The following is an 18,966-nucleotide window of genomic DNA, read 5'->3' on the forward strand; positions in this document are numbered from 1 at the left end:
GGGCTCCGGCTGGATCTGCTGGTGGTACCTCGGCGACAGCTCGCGAAGGTGCTCTGGCTGCACCACGTGCGCGTCCTCGACCTCTCCCCCGACCCCGGTCTCTGACGGCTGTAGTAGGGGGCGCGGGTGCCTGATCATCTCGAGTGGCACGTGTCCTCACCATCTGTGAGAGAATAGAAGTCAGAAGTTTAGAATTGATGTCAAAATATCGCACAACAAGGAATTCAAATGAAACAAAGATTTTTCCTAAACAGTTACATAGCCCCTCGTAGATAAGTACAGACGTCTCCGTACCGATCAGCGAGACTCTAATAAACCGGCCTGTGTTCCGTGACTCCTATGAACCTAGAGCTCTGATACCAACTTGTCACGACCCTAGTTCACCAACCGTGAACATGTCGTGACGGCACCTGGCACCCATGACCAGGTAAGCCTAACATTTGCGGAAATATAATAATTGCGGAAAAATAGAGAAAATCAAATCAAGTATCTATAGGAAACTGCACTGAATGCCGCTTGGCAAGTACAACTCAATATCACAAGTCTAAAACAATTCCCAAAACCCGGAAACTCACGGGCAACACAGGCTACAAAAGTGTATAGTAAAGGTTCCAAACTCCAGAATTTCTAACAACCGAAAGAAGGAAAACTAAGTACTAAAGATAGAGTAAGAGGGAGACTCGTCGGTCTGCGGACGCAGCAGATCTACCTCGAAGTCTCTGTAGTCCTCCTGCCTCACTGATAGTGCGCCTGAGTGGAGGTACCTGAATGATCTGCACATGAAGAACATGCGCAGGAAGGGCATGAGTACACCACAGCGGTACTCAGTAAGTGCCAAGCCTAACCTCGGTTGGGTAGTGACGAGGAAGGTTAGGGCCATACTGAGACAAAATATAGTAATAACAATAATTAACGGTATGATAATCTGACAGAAATAATAAATACAACAGTGAAATAAGGTAGGTCAACGAGACAATAACAACCACAAAAGGACAGAGCAAACACAGAGTAAATACAACTCAATACCAATGATAACAATGAGGGTCTCCCAGGATACCGTCCTGTAGCCCTTTCCTCAACTGTCCATGGATCTCCCGGGATACCGTCCCGTAGTCCAACTCATATACCAAACCGAAGGATCTTCCGGGATACCATCACGTAGTCCAACCATCAAAATGCAGGGGGATCTATCGGGAATCTAACCCGCAGTCCCAAAGTAAAAGTTCAGGGGGATCTATTTGGAATCTAACCCGCAGTCCCAAAGTAAAAGTGCAGGGGGATCTATCGGGAATCGAACCCGCAGTCCCAAAGTAAACAAACAAGGGGGGAGCCCGGAATCCCACATCCGTAATCCCAATGTAAATGCGCAATCACAACCAGAAGGTACACGGAAACGAAGTACAAAAGACAAGCAACAGGTAGTACTGGCCTAGCATGCTTCACGTAGTACAGTCAAGGCAACTTAAGCAATTAGGCAAGTTAAATCAACTAAACATGCTTTCCTAATCTAGCACAGGTTATAATTGCAAGTAGAATAAAGAAAATATGAAAGGAACTCAATCTCAACATCTTAAGAAAACCGAATTTTCAACAATTGGCTCAAGTACGCGCCCGTCACCTCGCGTACAAGGCACTCAAATCAACAAATAACAAATCCTAAGGGGAAAGGTCCCCCACACAAGGTTAGACAAGCCACTTACCTCGAACCGGCTCAATATCACTAGAAACCGCGCCTTTGCCACGAGTATCCGACTCCAAATGGCCCAAATCTATTCAGTTCAATTACATATCGTAAATAATATTGCAAACAACTGATTCCACTATTAAAGTTAAAGCTAGGGCGCGAAAATAGATAAAATGACCAAAATGCCCCTCAAGCCAACGTCTCGGAATTGAATAATTTTCACATCTTTAGAACCCTCGTACTCTAATGAGTCTAACCATATAAAAATCTCCCAAATCGTAGGTCAAATGCCCACTCAAAACTCAATAGTCTAGCCAATGAAGTTTTACCCCAAATTATCCAATTTTTGGTCCAAAATTCGAATTCCAATGGTGTATTTAGCTATATAATGATGAAATATAATGAAAAGGGATCAAGGAAACGTTACCCAATGATTTTCTCTTCAAAACCCACTCAAAATCGCCTTCTCCCGAGCTCTCAATCGATTTTCAAACTTATGAAATTAAACCCTCGAAATTGATATTTATGAACAGTCATTTCCGCTTCTGCGGACAAGGGACCGCTTCTGCAGTCCCGCTTAAGCGGAAAGCCAACCGCTTCTGCGGTTTTCATTAAAAGGGGCAGGACCGCATTTGCGGTAGCTGGGCCGCTTCTACGGCTTCGCTTCTGCGGAAGTGGCACCGCTTCTGCGGCTCCTGAGGAAAGGGGCACAAGCCGCTTCTGCGGCTCCGCTTCTGCGGTTCCCAAGCCGCAGAAGCGAAAATATCAGAAAGAAAAATACCAGCTGCAGCAATTACTTAGAAATTTCTCCGTTAACCACCCGGAATCATCCCGAGGCCCCCGGGACCTCAACCAAAAGCACCAATACCACCTAATACCTTATTCAAACTTGTACCAATCCTTAAAACACCTAAAACAATACCGGAAACCCGATTAAATCAAAGATTCAAGCCTAAGAACTACAAGTTTCTTCCAAATACGCTTTCGATCAAAAACCTAACCAAAACACGTCCGAATGACCTGAAATTTTGCACACACATCCCAAATGACATGACGGAGCTACTGCAACTTCTGGAATTCCAATCCGACCCTCGGATCAAAAACTCACTATCGAACCGGAAACTTCAAAAATTCAAACTTCGGCATTTCAAGCCTAAATGAGCTACGAGCTCCCAAAATATATTCTGAACATGCTCCCAACCCCGAAATCACCTAACGGAGCTAACGGAACCATCGGATTTTCATTCCGAGGTCTTCTTCATACTGTTCCTACTACGGACCACTTTTCAACACTTAAGCTCTCATTTAGGGACTAAGTGTCCCAAAACTTTCCAAAACTCAACACCGAACGTCTCGGCAAACCAAAATAGCAGAAATGAACTTAGGGGAAGTATTTAATGGGGGATCGGGGCGTAAATTCCAAAAACGACCGGCCGGGTCGTTACATTATCCAAAGTGGCGACTCTGATTTTTTAATAAAAATGATCCCATTTCGATTGTCACTTTAAGTTGGAAAAAACTCCCTTTATATACCCCTTTCCGGAGGTGTAGGAAATAGGAGGTGTGACACCAGTTGATAAGAAAGCAAGTAAAGATGCAGTAATAGTTAAATTCCAGAGCAATTTGGCCTTGGCTTTCAGCCGGCCAAACAATAGCCACTTAATGCAGAAATCAGAACAGGAGCAAGAGAGAGAGAGCTTAAGTTTTAGTAGTGAGAATAGGACAGTTCGAGACTTGTCCCAAAGGGGAAAGGGGCAAGAGTTTAAATAATGTAGGAATTAAACACATAAATATGGAAAACCAATTAGTCAAACACTAGAAAGGTAAGCGATTAATTCAGTAAAATTGAACCCTAAACTTTAGGTGAAGATACACAAAATCAGTAGGGAAAAGGTGAAGAATCACATAAGGAATACGAGATTTGGTTCAAGTAAAAAGGGTCTGAAATCCTAATGTAGGTAAATCCCAAAATCAGCAGAGAATAATGGCAAAGAATCACGTACTAGCGCAAAAATGAACGTAGACAGGGATTATTCAAAAGAAGAGTAGGATTGAACCAGATTTGGTTCAAGTAAAAGGGTTTGAAACCCTAAATTTATGTAAACCATAAAATCGGCAGAAAATGAAGCAAATAACCACATATTTTGCATAAAACGAACATAGATGGGAGATTATTCAAAAGGAAACACAGAATCAAACCAGAAAAAGATCTGAAATCCTAATTTAGGGCAAAATAAGGTAAAAATAAATGAAACACGTTAGATCAAACAGAAATAAGGAAAATATTAGTGAAATACGAGAAAGGAAAGAGTATCAATTACATATCAGTAAAGAACAAGGAATGGTCTCAAATCCTAGTTGAGACGGATGCTTTGAATCGGACCAGAGATGCAAGAATCGTTCAATAAAACATGTATATGGACGGAAGATCGTCCAGATCTTCACAGAATCAGGGTGAATCTACCCGTTATTAAGGTAGTTCTTGCCAAAAATAGGGCAAGAATCTAAGTAATACCATAGACGAGCGTATAATGATAGAGTAACACAAAATAGGTAAGTAAATCATGGATTGATTCCATGTTCGAGCCGGAATAGGGGAAATTTGGGGGTGACGGCGCTAGGGTTTGACAGAGACGAAGAGGGCGTTGAGAGAGAGGGCGGCGGGTTTTGAGGGAATGGGGTAGGGTTTCTGGTTAGTTTAATTAAAAAAGGGGCGGAGGATTGGGGGTCGTTGATCTTCTAAGATCAACGGCCAGGATTAGGCTTTAGTAGTCGGGCGGGTTATTTAGACGGGTATGGGTATGGGTAGTTGGATTAGTGTATTCGGTATTGGGTTATTGGACTTGATAGGTCCGAAAATTAATTAGGAAAGGGGCTATTTTTTAAATACCCATTTAAATTACTAAATAATTTATAAAAATAATTAATAAATGATAAAAATATNAAATAAAGCAAATACAACATATTTGCATAAAACGAACATAGATGGGAGATTATTCAAAAGGAAACACAGAATCGAACCAGAAAAAGATCCGAAATCCTAATTTAGGGCAAAAGAAGGTAAAAATAAATGAAACACGTTAGATTAAACAGAAATAAGGAAAATATTAGTCAAATACGAGAAAGGAACGAGTATCAATCAGAGATCAGTAAAAAACAAGGAAAGGTCTCAAACCCTAGTTGAGACAGATGCTTTGAATCGGACAAGAGATGCAAGAATCGTTCAATAAAACATGTATATGGACGGATGATCATCCAGATCTTCACAGAATCAGGGTGAATCTACACGTTATTAAGGTAGTTCTTGCCAAAATTAGGGCAAGAATCTAAATAATACCATAGACGAGCGTATAATGATAGAGTAACACAAAATAGGTAAGTAAATCATGGATTGATTCCATGTTCGAGCCGGAATAGGGGAAATTTGGGGGTGACGGCGCTAGGGTTTGACAGAGACAGAGAGGGCGTTGAGAGGGTTTAAGGGCGGCGGGTTTTGAGGGAATGGAGTAGGGTTTCTAGTTAGGTTAATTAAAAAGGGGGCGGAGGATTGGGGGCCGTTGATCTTCTGAGATCAACGGCCATGATGGTTTTATTAGTCGGGCGGGTTGTTTAGACGGGTATGGGTATGGGTAGTAGGGTTAGTGTATTGGGTATTGGGTTATTGGGTTATTGGGCTGGATAGGTCCGGAAATTAATTAGGAAAGGGGCTATGTTTTAAATACCCATTTAAATTACTAAAATAATTTATAAAACTAATTAATAAATGATAAAAATGTCATTTGTGCATCAATATGATTTAAAATAATCACTTAATATTATAAAAATAGAAAACGTCATTTTATGTATAGATAATGTAATTATGCATATATATGGGCTATTATTGCAAAATGTGCGATTCTAGCCTTAAAAATGCAAATATAATTATAAAAATACAATTAAAATATTTAATAATTATATGGCAATGAATGATAAATTTGGAGGATTAAATCATTATAAAAATAATACGAGGGATGATTATTGGATAGTTGTATAATAAAAAATGCAGAAATAAATTAATTTAAAGCCTTTAAAATTATAGAAAAATTTATAAAAATACTTGTGCATGTTTGTAAATCTAATAATAATGCATGTGCATTATATTTTAAAATATATATGCATTTTTAAAATATATGAGGGAAAAATTGGGTATCAACAGCTGCCCCTCTTTACCTGGGAAGGATGAAAGAGTTGTCGGGTAAAGAAATGATGGTCGATTTTGACCGAATGGGGTGTTTTGAAAAATATAGGCCTCACCCTAGTCTTTGAGCTGCCTACATATCCCTGGTTTTACAGGAATCGGGCTGTGTGTAGTTCTGGACCCAACGGTGAATGAAACCGATGGAATTGTTATAGGAATGGTCGTATGTTTTGGAAAGGTTTTCTTTTGGGAAGGATAGTATCGGATGGGTTTATGCGGAGCTATGAATATGAATTTGAAGCGTATCAAGTATATCGCAGGGCAGGTATCTGAATGATCGTAGAGTAAAGGCGAGCAATTGATGAGAATCGGTTATGTTTGAAATAACAGCAAGTCATAAATGGTATGAGTGGAAACCGGAGCGAAGGTTGCTCCTGTTTAAGGAACAGTTAACTCGTGAATTACCTGAAAAACTTTAAAACACGATGCATGCAAATATATAGATTACTGCGAGAATTTAAACATGATGCAAATTCCCTTTGGACCATGAAGGTTGTCTTTGGATAGTGAGGATGACGTCTTTAGACCATGACCTCCCCGGCCATGAATCATGAGATAAGGAATTTGTAGGCCATGAAATGATGTTCTCGGGCCATGATAATGGTGCATCTGAACCACGATGCCTTTGAATAATGATGTGCAGTATTAGGAGATCCTCAGGCCATGACATGGTGTCTTCAGGCTATGAGGATGATGCCTTTGGACAAGTTGGCTATACATCAGCCCATGAAGTGCAGAGACATGATACTAGAGGCGATAACGAGACAAAGCTTGGTCTTGTTTGGGGGAAGAGCTTAATCCCGAGAGAAGAATATAATGCAAAGTTTAGAATAGGGCAACACTTATGCAGAGGGAGACAATGCTTAATCTCATGAGAAGGCAGTTCTTAGCCTTACGCAAATTTGGGAGGCAGGGCTTAGCCTCATGCAAGATTTGAGACAGGGCTTAGTCTTATGCAAAAGAGAAGGCAATGCTTAGCCTTATGCGGATAGGAAGGTAGCCTCATGCAAGATTTGAGACAGGGCTTAGTCTCATGCAAATAGAAGGCGATGCTTAGCCTTATGCGAATAGGGAGGCGGGGCTTAGCCTCATGCAAATGTGGAGGCAGGTCTTAGCCTCATAAAAGATTTGAGACAGGGCTTAGTCTAATGCAGAGAGAAGGCAATGCTTAGCCTTATGCAAATATGGAGGTAGGGCTTAGCCTCATGCAAGATTTGAGACAGGGCTTAGTCTCACGCAAAGAAAAGGCAATGCTTATCCTTATGCAAATATGGAGGCAGGGCTTAGCGTCATGCAAGATTTGAGACAGGGCTTAGTCTCATGCAGAGAGAAGGCAATGCTTAGCCTTATGCAAATATGGAGGCAAGGCATAGCCTCATGCAAGATTTGAGACCGGGCTTAGTCTCATGCAGAGAGAAGGCAATGCTTAGCCTTATGCAAATATAGAGGCAGGGCTTAGCCTCATACAAGATTTGAGACAGGGCTTTGTCTCACGCAAAGAGAAGGCAATGCTTAGCCTTAAGCGGATAGGGAGGCAAGGCTTAGCCTCATGCAAGATTTGAGACAGGGCTTAGTCTCATTCAAAGAGAAGGCGATGCTTAGCCTTATGTGAATGGGGAGGCAGGGCTTAGCCTCATGCAAATGTGGAGGCAGGGCTTAGCCTCATGCCAGATTTGAGACAGGGCTTAGTCTCATGCAGAGAGAAGGCAATGCTTAGCCTTATACAAATATGGAGGCAGGGCTTAGCCTCATGCAAGATTTGACACAGGTCTTAGTCTCATGCAGAGAGAAGGCAATGCTTAGCCTTATGCAAATATGGAGGCAGGGCTTAGCCTCATGCAAGGTTTGAGACATGGCTTAGTCTCATGCAGAGAGAAGGCAATGCTTAGCCTTATGCAAATATAGAGGCATAGCTTAGTCTCATTCAAGATTTGAGACAGGGCTTAGTCTCATGCAGAGAGAAGGCAATGCTTAGCCTTATGCAAATATGGAGGCAGGGCTTAGCCTCATGCAAGATTTGAGACAGGGCTTAGTCTCATGCAGAGAGAAGGCAATGCTTAGCCTTATGCAAATATGGAGGCAGGGCTTAGCCTCATGCAAGATTTGAGACAGGGCTTAGTCTCATGCAAAGAGAAGGAAATGCTTAGCCTTATNTGATTTTAGGAAGAGCGCGGACACTCATCAAGTGCCGCTATGGTATTAGTACGCACGAGTGGAATATGATATTAAGCATGGAGTTATGCAAAAGAAAATAACACGTTGCCAAGTATTTGCATGATGAATAATGATAAAATGCGGTATTTAATAATTGTAAAGACATTTAAGAAAAGAAAAACAAGGAGGCAAGTCAGTTTCCATAGTAGAAGTGTTAAAGCAGGGGAGGGAGATCATAAATGAATAAGGATAGGCAAATAAATTCACGTAGAATGGGAAGGGGTGTGCAAGTATTAACGGAATAATAAAGACATGCTTAAAGACTAATTCACAAACAAGTTCGTTATGGTAAGAGCCAAATATCTCCCCAACAGAGTCGCCATGCTGTCGTGCCCCCTTTTTCTCGCGAAATCGGGTTTCACCATTTCTGGGACAACTCCTTTCCATGAGGGTAGGGAATTGGATGAAAGAAGCGCAACCTAACGGATTTAAGGTGCGTTAGGGAACCTAGAGCAATTAACTCAGATAACCAGTCTACATCACCAAAGAACGGGTAAGGGCTCGAAATTACCTTGAGGGGAAGGTGTTAGGCACCCCTCGAGGTCTACAATGGTGGGTCCCGGCCGAACTTAAACTGAGCGAATTAGTCTAAAAAATAGAGAGGACAATTTGGACAAATACAATATTCAATTTATTTTAAACAGGAGTATAAGGGGGGTGGTCCTAAGTTTTTTAGCCTATAGGATCATTCCATACAATGCTTTGCAACTCCCTCAAGTTGGGGTTTTACTCATAGCATTAGCGAATGAGCTATCATTTCCTTTACTATCCAATTACTATCTTTAAGTTATTACTTAAGCGCACTAATTGATTCTAAACGCCCTATGCGTGCACTACCCGTCCCTTACCTATGGTCCTGGAGGTATTAGGACCTCTATTTAGGATGGTTCTAGACCAACCTATGTTACTTTAAAATGTGAAATCTAGGCGACACACAAAAAAACAAATAGGACTTTCAGATAAAGAGCAAGTATAGGCTCATATTAATCTCCACACATAATTAACAAAGCACGCAATTGAACCAACAAACTTATTAATTTAGAAATCCTATAGGCAGGATATCTATGCGAGAAAACAGGGTTCAGAGACAGCTTTGTTAAGGCGAGCATTAAGACCTATTTGTTTGCGTACTGATTTTATTCAGCATGAATCTGGACACCTCAGGCAGAAATGTGTCATAGTTTTAAATCCAGAATCATTAATAAGTTCTATAGATCTATTGCCTAAGTGATTTACAAGAGCGCTTGAAGACTAACAGCATCCTATATGCATGATTTCTACGATTTTGTCAATTACAGACCTATAGGCATGATTTCTAAGTGTAGCACTGATTTTAACTCATAAAGACAGTTTTATTCCTTTTAGATCCTATAGGCATGCTTTCTAATTGTTGAATAGATTTAAACCCCTATAGGCATGATTTTTAAGTTTCAGAACTGATTTCACCCTATAGGCATGATATCTATTAGTTTTAAATCCAATAAGCATGATTTCTAGGTTTGAAACCGACTTTTATTCCTATAGGCATGATATCTATTAACCTTATTTGGACAGAAATTAACATGTTGTTATGAAAGATAATCAACAAAAGCCCTATAGACATGGTCACTAATGCACATTGGATTGAAAATATGTGTAGATCCTATGAACAGGATTTCTAATGTGCAAAACTAAACGTAAAGTCCTATAAGCAGGGTTTCTAGCATGCAAATGTGCAACACAAAATCAAAATGATCATGAAAAAACCTATAGGCAGGATCTCTAAACACAGTATAGTATCCACATAGTTCAATCAGCATAATTAAACCTAAAGGCAGGATCTCTACCCAGCTTCAACAAAGGTATAAGAACCCCCCCCCCCCCCCAGCTTTAACTAATCAACCCCAATTCTGTTATTACAGAAATTATTACAGCCCAGAATGAATGAATTACATAATAATAACGATTATGCTATAGGGAGCCTTCATAGGCCCAATCTAAGCCTGGGAACCATGCCTTCAAACACAACAGCTCTGAAGCATAGCAGTGATCCATTCACGGCACATTAAACCAGGCTTCCAGTGTGTCAAAATTCCCAAAAAGCCTCAGGGACCCCGGGCAATGCTCACACTAGAACCACACATTCAGCATAGAGTTCATAAAATATTCGAAAACCAGCCCCAATGTGTCAGAGTTCAAAGGAGTCTCAAGGACCCTAGGCAGTGCTCACACTGGGGGTGGTGAGAACCTAAGTGACTAAGAGTAGGAGCTTGAAAACCAGTGCCTAAAGGGTAGGGGGCAAGTTTTGAAATAGTTCAATTTTTAGAAGAGAGACAGTTCAGAATACAGGGTTGCAGGCAGAACTACTCCAAGAAACAAACAAGGTTCAGGTTCAGCATACAGTTCAAACATGGTAAAATCTGAAATTCTTATACTAGTATTTGAAACAGTCATGGCTTAGTCACAGAAGCAATTAGGCAGAAACATTTGAATTGAACAGACAAGACATATGAATTAAGCACAAACATACTCGATTACATGCTCATAGTTCAGAACGGGTATAAAACTGACAAACATATTGAACCTTAAACTAACTTATGAGAGAATTCCTATTATCCTAAAATAACTTAGTCTTAAGTTTAGCAGTATTATCAAGTTGCACGATAAAGGACATAATCACGCTAGGAATCTAAACATGCTAGTCAAACAAAGCATAAAGAAGAAAATTACAAAGGTTAGGGCATACCAGTTGATAAGAAAGCAAGTAAAGATGCAGTAATAGTTAAATTCCAGAGCAATTTGGCCTTTGCTTTCAGCCGGCCAAACAATAGCCACTTAATGCAGAAATCAGAACAGGAGCAAGAGAGAGAGAGCTTAAGTTTTAGTAGTGAGAATAGGACAGTTCGAGACTTGTCCCAAAGGGGAAAGGGGCAAGAGTTTAAATAATGTAGGAATTAAACACATAAATATGGAAAACCAATTAGTCAAACACTAGAAAGGTAAGCGATTAATTCAGTAAAATTGAACCCTAAACTTTAGGTGAAGATACACAAAATCAGTAGGGAAAAGGTGAAGAATCACATAAGGAATACGAGATTTGGTTCAAGTAAAAAGGGTCTGAAACCCTAATTTAGGTAAATCCCAAAATCAGCAGAGAATAATGGCAAAGAATCACGTACTAGCGCAAAAATGAACGTAGACAGGGATTATTCAAAAGAAGAGTAGGATTGAACCAGATTTGGTTCAAGTAAAAGGGTTTGAAACCCTAAATTTATGTAAACCATAAAATCGGCAGAAAATGAAGCAAATAACCACATATTTTGCATAAAACGAACATAGATGGGAGATTATTCAAAAGGAAACACAGAATCGAACCAGAAAAAGATCTGAAATCCTAATTTAGGGCAAAATAAGGTAAAAATAAATGAAACACGTTAGATCAAACAGAAATAAGGAAAATATTAGTGAAATACGAGAAAGGAAAGAGTATCAATTACATATCAGTAAAGAACAAGGAATGGTCTCAAATCCTAGTTGAGACGGATGCTTTGAATCGGACCAGAGATGCAAGAATCGTTCAATAAAACATGTATATGGACGGAAGATCGTCCAGATCTTCACAGAATCAGGGTGAATCTACCCGTTATTAAGGTAGTTCTTGCCAAAAATAGGGCAAGAATCTAAGTAATACCATAGACGAGCGTATAATGATAGAGTAACACAAAATAGGTAAGTAAATCATGGATTGATTCCATGTTCGAGCCGGAATAGGGGAAATTTGGGGGTGACGGCGCTAGGGTTTGACAGAGACGAAGAGGGCGTTGAGAGAGAGGGCGGCGGGTTTTGAGGGAATGGGGTAGGGTTTCTGGTTAGTTTAATTAAAAAAGGGGCGGAGGATTGGGGGTCGTTGATCTTCTAAGATCAACGGCCAGGATTAGGCTTTAGTAGTCGGGCGGGTTATTTAGACGGGTATGGGTATGGGTAGTTGGATTAGTGTATTCGGTATTGGGTTATTGGACTTGATAGGTCCGAAAATTAATTAGGAAAGGGGCTATTTTTTAAATACCCATTTAAATTACTAAATAATTTATAAAAATAATTAATAAATGATAAAAATATCATTTGTGCATGAAAATAATTTAAAATAATCTCTTAATATTATAAAAATATAAAATGTCATTTTCTGTATGATAATATAGTTATGCATATATATGGGCTATTATTGCAAAATATGCAATTCTAACCTTAAAAATGCAAATGTAATTATAAAAATGAATTAAAATATTTAAGCATTATATGGGCATGAATGATACTTTGGAGGATTAAATCATCATAAAAATAATATGAGGGATAATTATTGGATATTTGTATAATAAAAATGCAGAAATAAATTGATTTAAAGCCTTTAAAATTATAGAAAAATTATAAAAACACTTGTGCATGTTTGTAAATCTAATAATAATGCACGTGCATTATATTTGAAAATATATATGCATTTTTAAAATATGTGAGAGAAAAATTGGGTATCAACACCTTCTTCTCAATTAGGTACCTGAGAGCAGCATGGTCAGTATAAACGATTACCTTCGAGCCTATCAGGTATGACCTGAATTTGTCAAATGCGAAAGCCACTGCTAGCATCTCGTTCTCGGTCACTGTGTAATTTAGTTGGGCACCACTCAAGGTTCTACTTGCGTAGTAGAATGCATGACTTTATCTTTTCGCTGCCCAAGAACTGCTCCCACAGCATAGTCGCTTGCATCACACATCAGCTCAAATGGTTGCTCCCAGTCGGGTGCAACTATGATAGGTGCAGACACCAGCCTCTTCTTCAATTCCTCAAAAGCTACCTTGCAATTATTAGAAAACACAAAAAGGTGATCACTTTCAAGCCATTTACACAAAGGATTAGCAATTTTGGAGAAATCTTTTATAAATCGCCTGTAGAAACCGGCGTGGCCAAGGAAACTTCTTATTTCCTTGACGGAAGTGGGTGGTGGCAACTTTTTTATTACATCAACCTTTGCGCAATCCACTTCAATGCTCTTACTCGACAATAGGTACCCCAAGACTATACCTTCCTGTACCATGAAATGGCATTTTTGCCAGTTTAATACCAAATTAGTCACCATACACCTCTTCAATACTCTTTTCAAGTTCATAAGGTAATCATCGAATGAGTTCCCCACCACTGAGAAGTCATCCATGAAAACCTCAATTATTTTCTCTACCATATCTGTAAAGATGGCCATCATGCACCTTTGGAATGTGGCGGGTGCGTTGCATAGGCCAAACGGCATTCTCCGAAAGGCATAGATGCCATATGGACAGGTGAAAGACGTTTTCTCTCTATCCTCTATGGCAATAGAGATCTGATTATACCCCGAGTATCCATCCAAAAAGCAAAAGTGGGACCTCCCTACCAATCTATCTAGCATGTGATCAATGAATGCCAGTGGGAAATGGTCTTTCCGGGTGGCCTTATTCAACCTTCTGTAATCCATACAGATTCGGCATCTTGTGACTGTTCTTGTTGAGATCAACTCGTTGTTCTCATTTTGCACTACAGTCATTCCACCCTTCTTTGGTACACACTAAACTGGGCTGACCCAGTTACTGTCAGAGATGGGGAAGATGATTCCCGCATCTAACCACTCGATCACTTCTTTCTTCACCAGTTCTTTCATGTTGGGGTTCAACCTTCTTTGATGTTCTCTGGAAGGCTTGTGCCCATCTTCCAGTAAAATCTTATGCATAAAAAATGCCGGGCTGATACCCTTAATATCTGCAATGGTCCAACCAATTACAGTCTTGCACTCTATTAACACTTGCAAAAGTTGTTCTGCCTACACATCTAACAAACTAGATGAGATAATAACATGTAAGGTTGAGTTAGGTCCCAAAAAAGCATACCTGAGGTGAGACGGTAATGGTTTTAGCTCCAACTGTGGTGGCTCTTCAATTGATGGCTTAGCTGGAGGGGTCTTTCTTTCTTCTAAGTGTAAAGGCTCGAATTCGAGCTCTCATTTCCAGTACCCTTGGACATTAAGGGCCAAAACCCACTCCGCCAAGTGCTCACCATCTACCTCTTCTAAGTTTATGAGGCAGGCTGCTAGAAGGTCTTTTGTGTTCAGAGCCTCATCTTCCTCCTCCAAAATCACATCCACGGCTTTTATCAGAGAGCAGTTAGCAAACTCACTGGGTTGCCGCATATACTTCTACATATTGAACGTTAACTCTTTTTTCGTTCAGTCTCATCTTTAGCTCCCCAATTTCACAATGAATTAGAGCTCTCCCAGTGTCTAAGAATGGCCTTCCCAAAATTATTGGAATCTCCTCGTCAACCCTGTAGTCCAGAATGACAAAATCTGCTGGAAACACAAACTTTCCAACCTGCACCAGTACATCATCAAGTATACCTGATGCTCTCTTCACCGTTCGCTCGGCTAGTTGTAGTAACATGGATGTGGGTCTTGTTTTTCCAATGCCAAACCTTTTATAGATAGTCAAGGGCATCAAGTTTATGCTCGCCCCCAAATCACATAATGCTTCAGCAAAAGCATAGTTGCCTATTGTGCATGGGATTGTGAAACTCCCTGGGCTGGACAATTTCTCAGCTATGGGTCTCGTCACGACAGCACTACATGTCTGAGTTACTGTAACAGTGGCCAAGTCTTGAAAGTCGAACTTACGAGACATCAAGTCCTTCATCATTATTGTATAACTAGGCATCTCCTTCAAGGAGTCAATCAATCGAATGTTCACCTGGATTTGCTTTAACATCTCCATGAATTTCTTATACTGCTCATCCTTCTGATATTTGGCCAATCTCTGTGGGAAGGGTGCTGGAGGTCGCTTGAGTCCTGTGATTTGGGTTTGATCCTGCTCGGGCACTGTTTCTAATGCCTTCTCTTGCACTAACTCAGTCTTCTTCACAACCTCTTTTTCTTTTCTTGTTTCTGCTGGTGCATGTTGTACTGTCACCTCTATTAATCCTGTTGAATCATCTACCTCAATTGGTACTGGCACAAGTATCTCAATTGGCCGGCTTTCGCGAGCAATTTCTTGCTCTAGATCAAGATCTCCACCATTTCTTAGACTCACCGCTATAAGTTGTTTCGGGCCCTGCTCTTTTGGATTGACATGTGTATCTGCAGGTAACGTCCCTTGGGGACGATTATTCAGAGCCATACATAGCTGCCCTAATTGAATCTCAATGCCTTTTATCGCTGAGCCATGTGCTTCGACTTTCTCTTGCATTTTTCCATTGGACCCAATCAGTTGTTGCAGCATTCCTTTAATTTCAGACAACCTATCATCTTGTCTCACTATTTGTTGTTGTTGAGGATGTTGATAAGCTAGCTGCTGATTTTACTGATTGTATCCTTATTGACTTTGGTAAGGCACAACTTGACCATGAGGTCGCATAGATCCAGGATTGTTGTTATTATTATACCGTTGCAGTGCTGGTCTATACTGCTGATTCTGCTGCCTCCAATTCTGACCACCTTGCCTCTGTCCTCCATAGTTGCTCACATAGTTCATATTTTCTTCATAGTTCTGGTTGTCACTATATGGTTGGTTAATACATGGTGTACATAAGCCTCAACTAGTCATGTCAACTATGTGCACCTACTTCTGGCCTGATTCATCAATCTTCTTGGTGAGGATACTCATTTGCGTCATCGGAGTGGCCATATTCTCGGCTATGGAGTTGTTTGGGTCCAAAGCCACTGAGTGAACTACAGGAGTGATTGTAGAGTCTTTTGTCATCCATCCTGAATTTTGAGCCATTTTATCAAGTAAGACCTTGCATTCCCTGAATGATTTGCTCAAAAATGCTCCACCTACTGAAGCATCAACATTGGCCTTCAAGCTGTCTGCCAAACCTATGTAGAACCTTTGTCCCCACATCTGATCTGGAATTCCATGGTGTGGACACTTAACCAACATACCTTTGAACCTCTCCTACGTTTCTTGCAATGTTTCTGCTGGTTTCTGCCTGAAGCTCAATATCTTATCAACTTGCTTGGCAGTCTTATTTGGCAGGTAGAACTTGTTCGAGAACTGCTTGACCAATTCCTCCCATGTGGTGATGGAATTTATGGGGAGCAAATTGATCCAAGTCTGAGCTTCTCCAGTCACTGAGAATGGAAACAATAACAGTCTGGTTGCTTTCGGTGTCACATTTGGCTGCCTTTGAGTGACATAAATTGACAAAAAGTTTTTCAAATGCTGTTGTGGGTCTTCAATGTACGACCCTGAGAACAGTCCCTTATTCTACAGCAGGTGTAGCATGTTGTTTGTGATTCGAAATGATTCCACTTGTATCTAAGGGACGACAATTGCGGTTGCCAGATTTTCAGCGGTGGGTTGTGCCCAACCATACAAGGCCGCTTCTGGAACATGAGGTGCCACACCCCGATTGTTCAGGCCGTTCACATTGTTCTGGTTGTTTTGGTCGTCTATGACGTCACCCATATCTAGTTCGATTCGATCAGTTGAGTTCTGTTGCCATTTGTCCTTCTTGTTTGCACGAGTCATTGCCTTGAAAACTTTCTCATGATCTGATAATGCTTCGAAATATTCACCAGTTCTTGAGGAGTTTCTAGGCATGCATGTAATACCCAAGACTACAAACGTTAGAATTTCAATATAATTAGTTTAAAATGGAGAAAATTGACTAAACTAAGAATCCTGGCACTTCTTTTAGCTGCAATTAATAACACCGTTAATACCCCGGCAACGGCGCCAAAATTTGATGACGCCCAAATATTTCTTATAAAAAGGACTAAGCGGTCGTTGCAATATAATCCGATTTACAAGTCCGGAGTCGAATCCCACAGGGAATTAACGTACTAATCACAACTACTAGTTTCGCAAAAATTCATGTAATCAACTTCCAAAAATATTGAATAATGAGTTGAGTGTTTACTAACTAACAACAAGGTGATTTAAAAAGTTGTAATTATATTACTAACAAAGCAAATGTTGTAGACAAGATTAGAAAGGTCTGGGGTTACGATTTTCCCTCTTATCGGAATCCTCTCTGTTGCGTCTCCTATAAATTCGCCTGGATACTCTCTACCGATCGTGAGCATTTTAGGTGTCGTAATTCTCTTCTGAGCGAATACAATAATTTACTAAACGTATTCTTCCGAACTACGCTAGCTAGCACTAGTTTACCGCTCACTAAGATCGCACCAAAGTTTTGTTATTCCTAATTCCACCTTTAAACCCTCTCTATTGATCCCTCATATACGTTGGGAGTGATGTTGTTCAACAACTACCTAAATATGTACCCTTTTCCAAGTAATACACACTAAATAGGCATAGCCGATTAAGGGCCCTTCAATCAACCACAATAATCACGTAGTTGAACAATTAGAGAAAATCAAATGGCAAATTTATATTAAACGCAACAAAAATTCATCCTCCAAGAGGTTCCATCAAACCCTAGAATAGAAATTTAGCTACTCATATTCGTACTAACAATTTTTCATATATTTTGCAAAAACAAATTACAAAGAAAAGATGAAGAACTCGATGATTCTCTCCTTCGAAAATTGTTCCAAACGTCTTCTCCCTTCCAAAATAGTCTCCCTAGGTCAAAGATGTGTCAAAAAGTCCTCAAAATAGCATTTTTACATCTATTTATACCAAGTAGGGTCGGGCCCAGACGAAACATCTTTTCCAGCATAAAATAGGACTCTGGATCTATAAAATTTGTACAGGCGCGCCGCACCCGCGGCACGCTTGTGGAGTTTATCAGCGGGCATGCACTTTTCTTGTCAGGCCAATTTTTACACTGTTGCGTCGTGCCCTGCGGCGCCCCATGCGGCGCGGATAGTGTAAATTTCTTAGAGTGAAATTGTTTCATCCTCTTTTGACATCCAGACTTGGTACACGGCCTCTGAACACAATCCCGGCTTAATTTACTGGGCTTTTACTCAGACTTCAAAGCTCCAAATTGATCGATTTAGCTCCAAATTAAATTTTGAACTCAGAATCACTTCCAGCAAGGTGTAAAACACGTACTAAGTGTAATTCACTATCATTTAAGCTCAAACATACGTAAAATGCAGAATTAGAGTGCAATACTACGGCTAAAATATCGGTTCCTAGCATAACATCAATATTCAATAAACGAAATTAATTAAATTAATCGTCCAAATACAAAAATGTAGTCTCACTATCTCTCATATAGATTGGCGACCCCGTGAAATGGCAAAAGGCAACGTTGATAATCGCAATTTAAATAATATTTTTACAATAAAATATATTTTCATGGAACCTTTTTAGCACCAGAGATGGTAATCTACATATTTATAGAGGGCAGAATACATAGGTGGCCCCCGATACCTAGCCATTTTTTTATTTGGATATTTAAACTAGTAGTAGTTCCTATTGGGCACTTTAAGCGAAGACAAATTATGCCAATTAAACACATATTTTTCAGCTCCAAACAAACTTATGCGTGTGCATTTCACTTGTTGCCAATGTGAAAAAGTAGGACTACTAAGAAAAAAACACGTCACCAAAGAAAAAAAGCCAAAATTGAAGGACCCTTGGAGATGAAGACTCGTCACTTTCCCCACCCACTATTTCACCGCCAATGAATACTACTGGAACTATTGGATTGCAACCGAGACTTGAAAGCTAATAACTCAACAATTTATTGATTATCACCCTTATCTTTTCAGCTACCATCCGTTGCAACTGTCTATAGGCAAATGTATTTTCCACCCCTACTAGCAGCACCCAAACGCACCACCGCAGTAGTCCCTCACTAGAAAGGTGCTCTGATAGCCTTGTCCTCTTCATCTTCAAATCTCGCAAAGCCACTTCCATG

General features: G+C 40.2%; 1 protein-coding gene across 1 annotated transcript; it reads right to left on the bottom strand.

Moving 5' to 3' along the window:
- Positions 1-14,309: 14,309 nt before the first annotated feature.
- LOC109218460 lies at positions 14,310-15,407 on the bottom strand. Its single transcript, XM_019382829.1, has 2 exons — positions 14,880-15,407; positions 14,310-14,762 (listed from the first exon to the last, which is right to left on the bottom strand). Exons 1-2 carry the CDS (start codon positions 15,405-15,407, stop codon positions 14,310-14,312), a joined length of 981 nt encoding a protein of 326 aa, XP_019238374.1.
- Between the last annotated feature and the right edge of the window lie 3,559 nt (positions 15,408-18,966).

This window comes from Nicotiana attenuata, unplaced genomic scaffold, assembly GCF_001879085.1.
Source record: "Nicotiana attenuata strain UT unplaced genomic scaffold, NIATTr2, whole genome shotgun sequence".
NCBI classification, from domain to species: Eukaryota; Viridiplantae; Streptophyta; class Magnoliopsida; order Solanales; family Solanaceae; genus Nicotiana; species Nicotiana attenuata.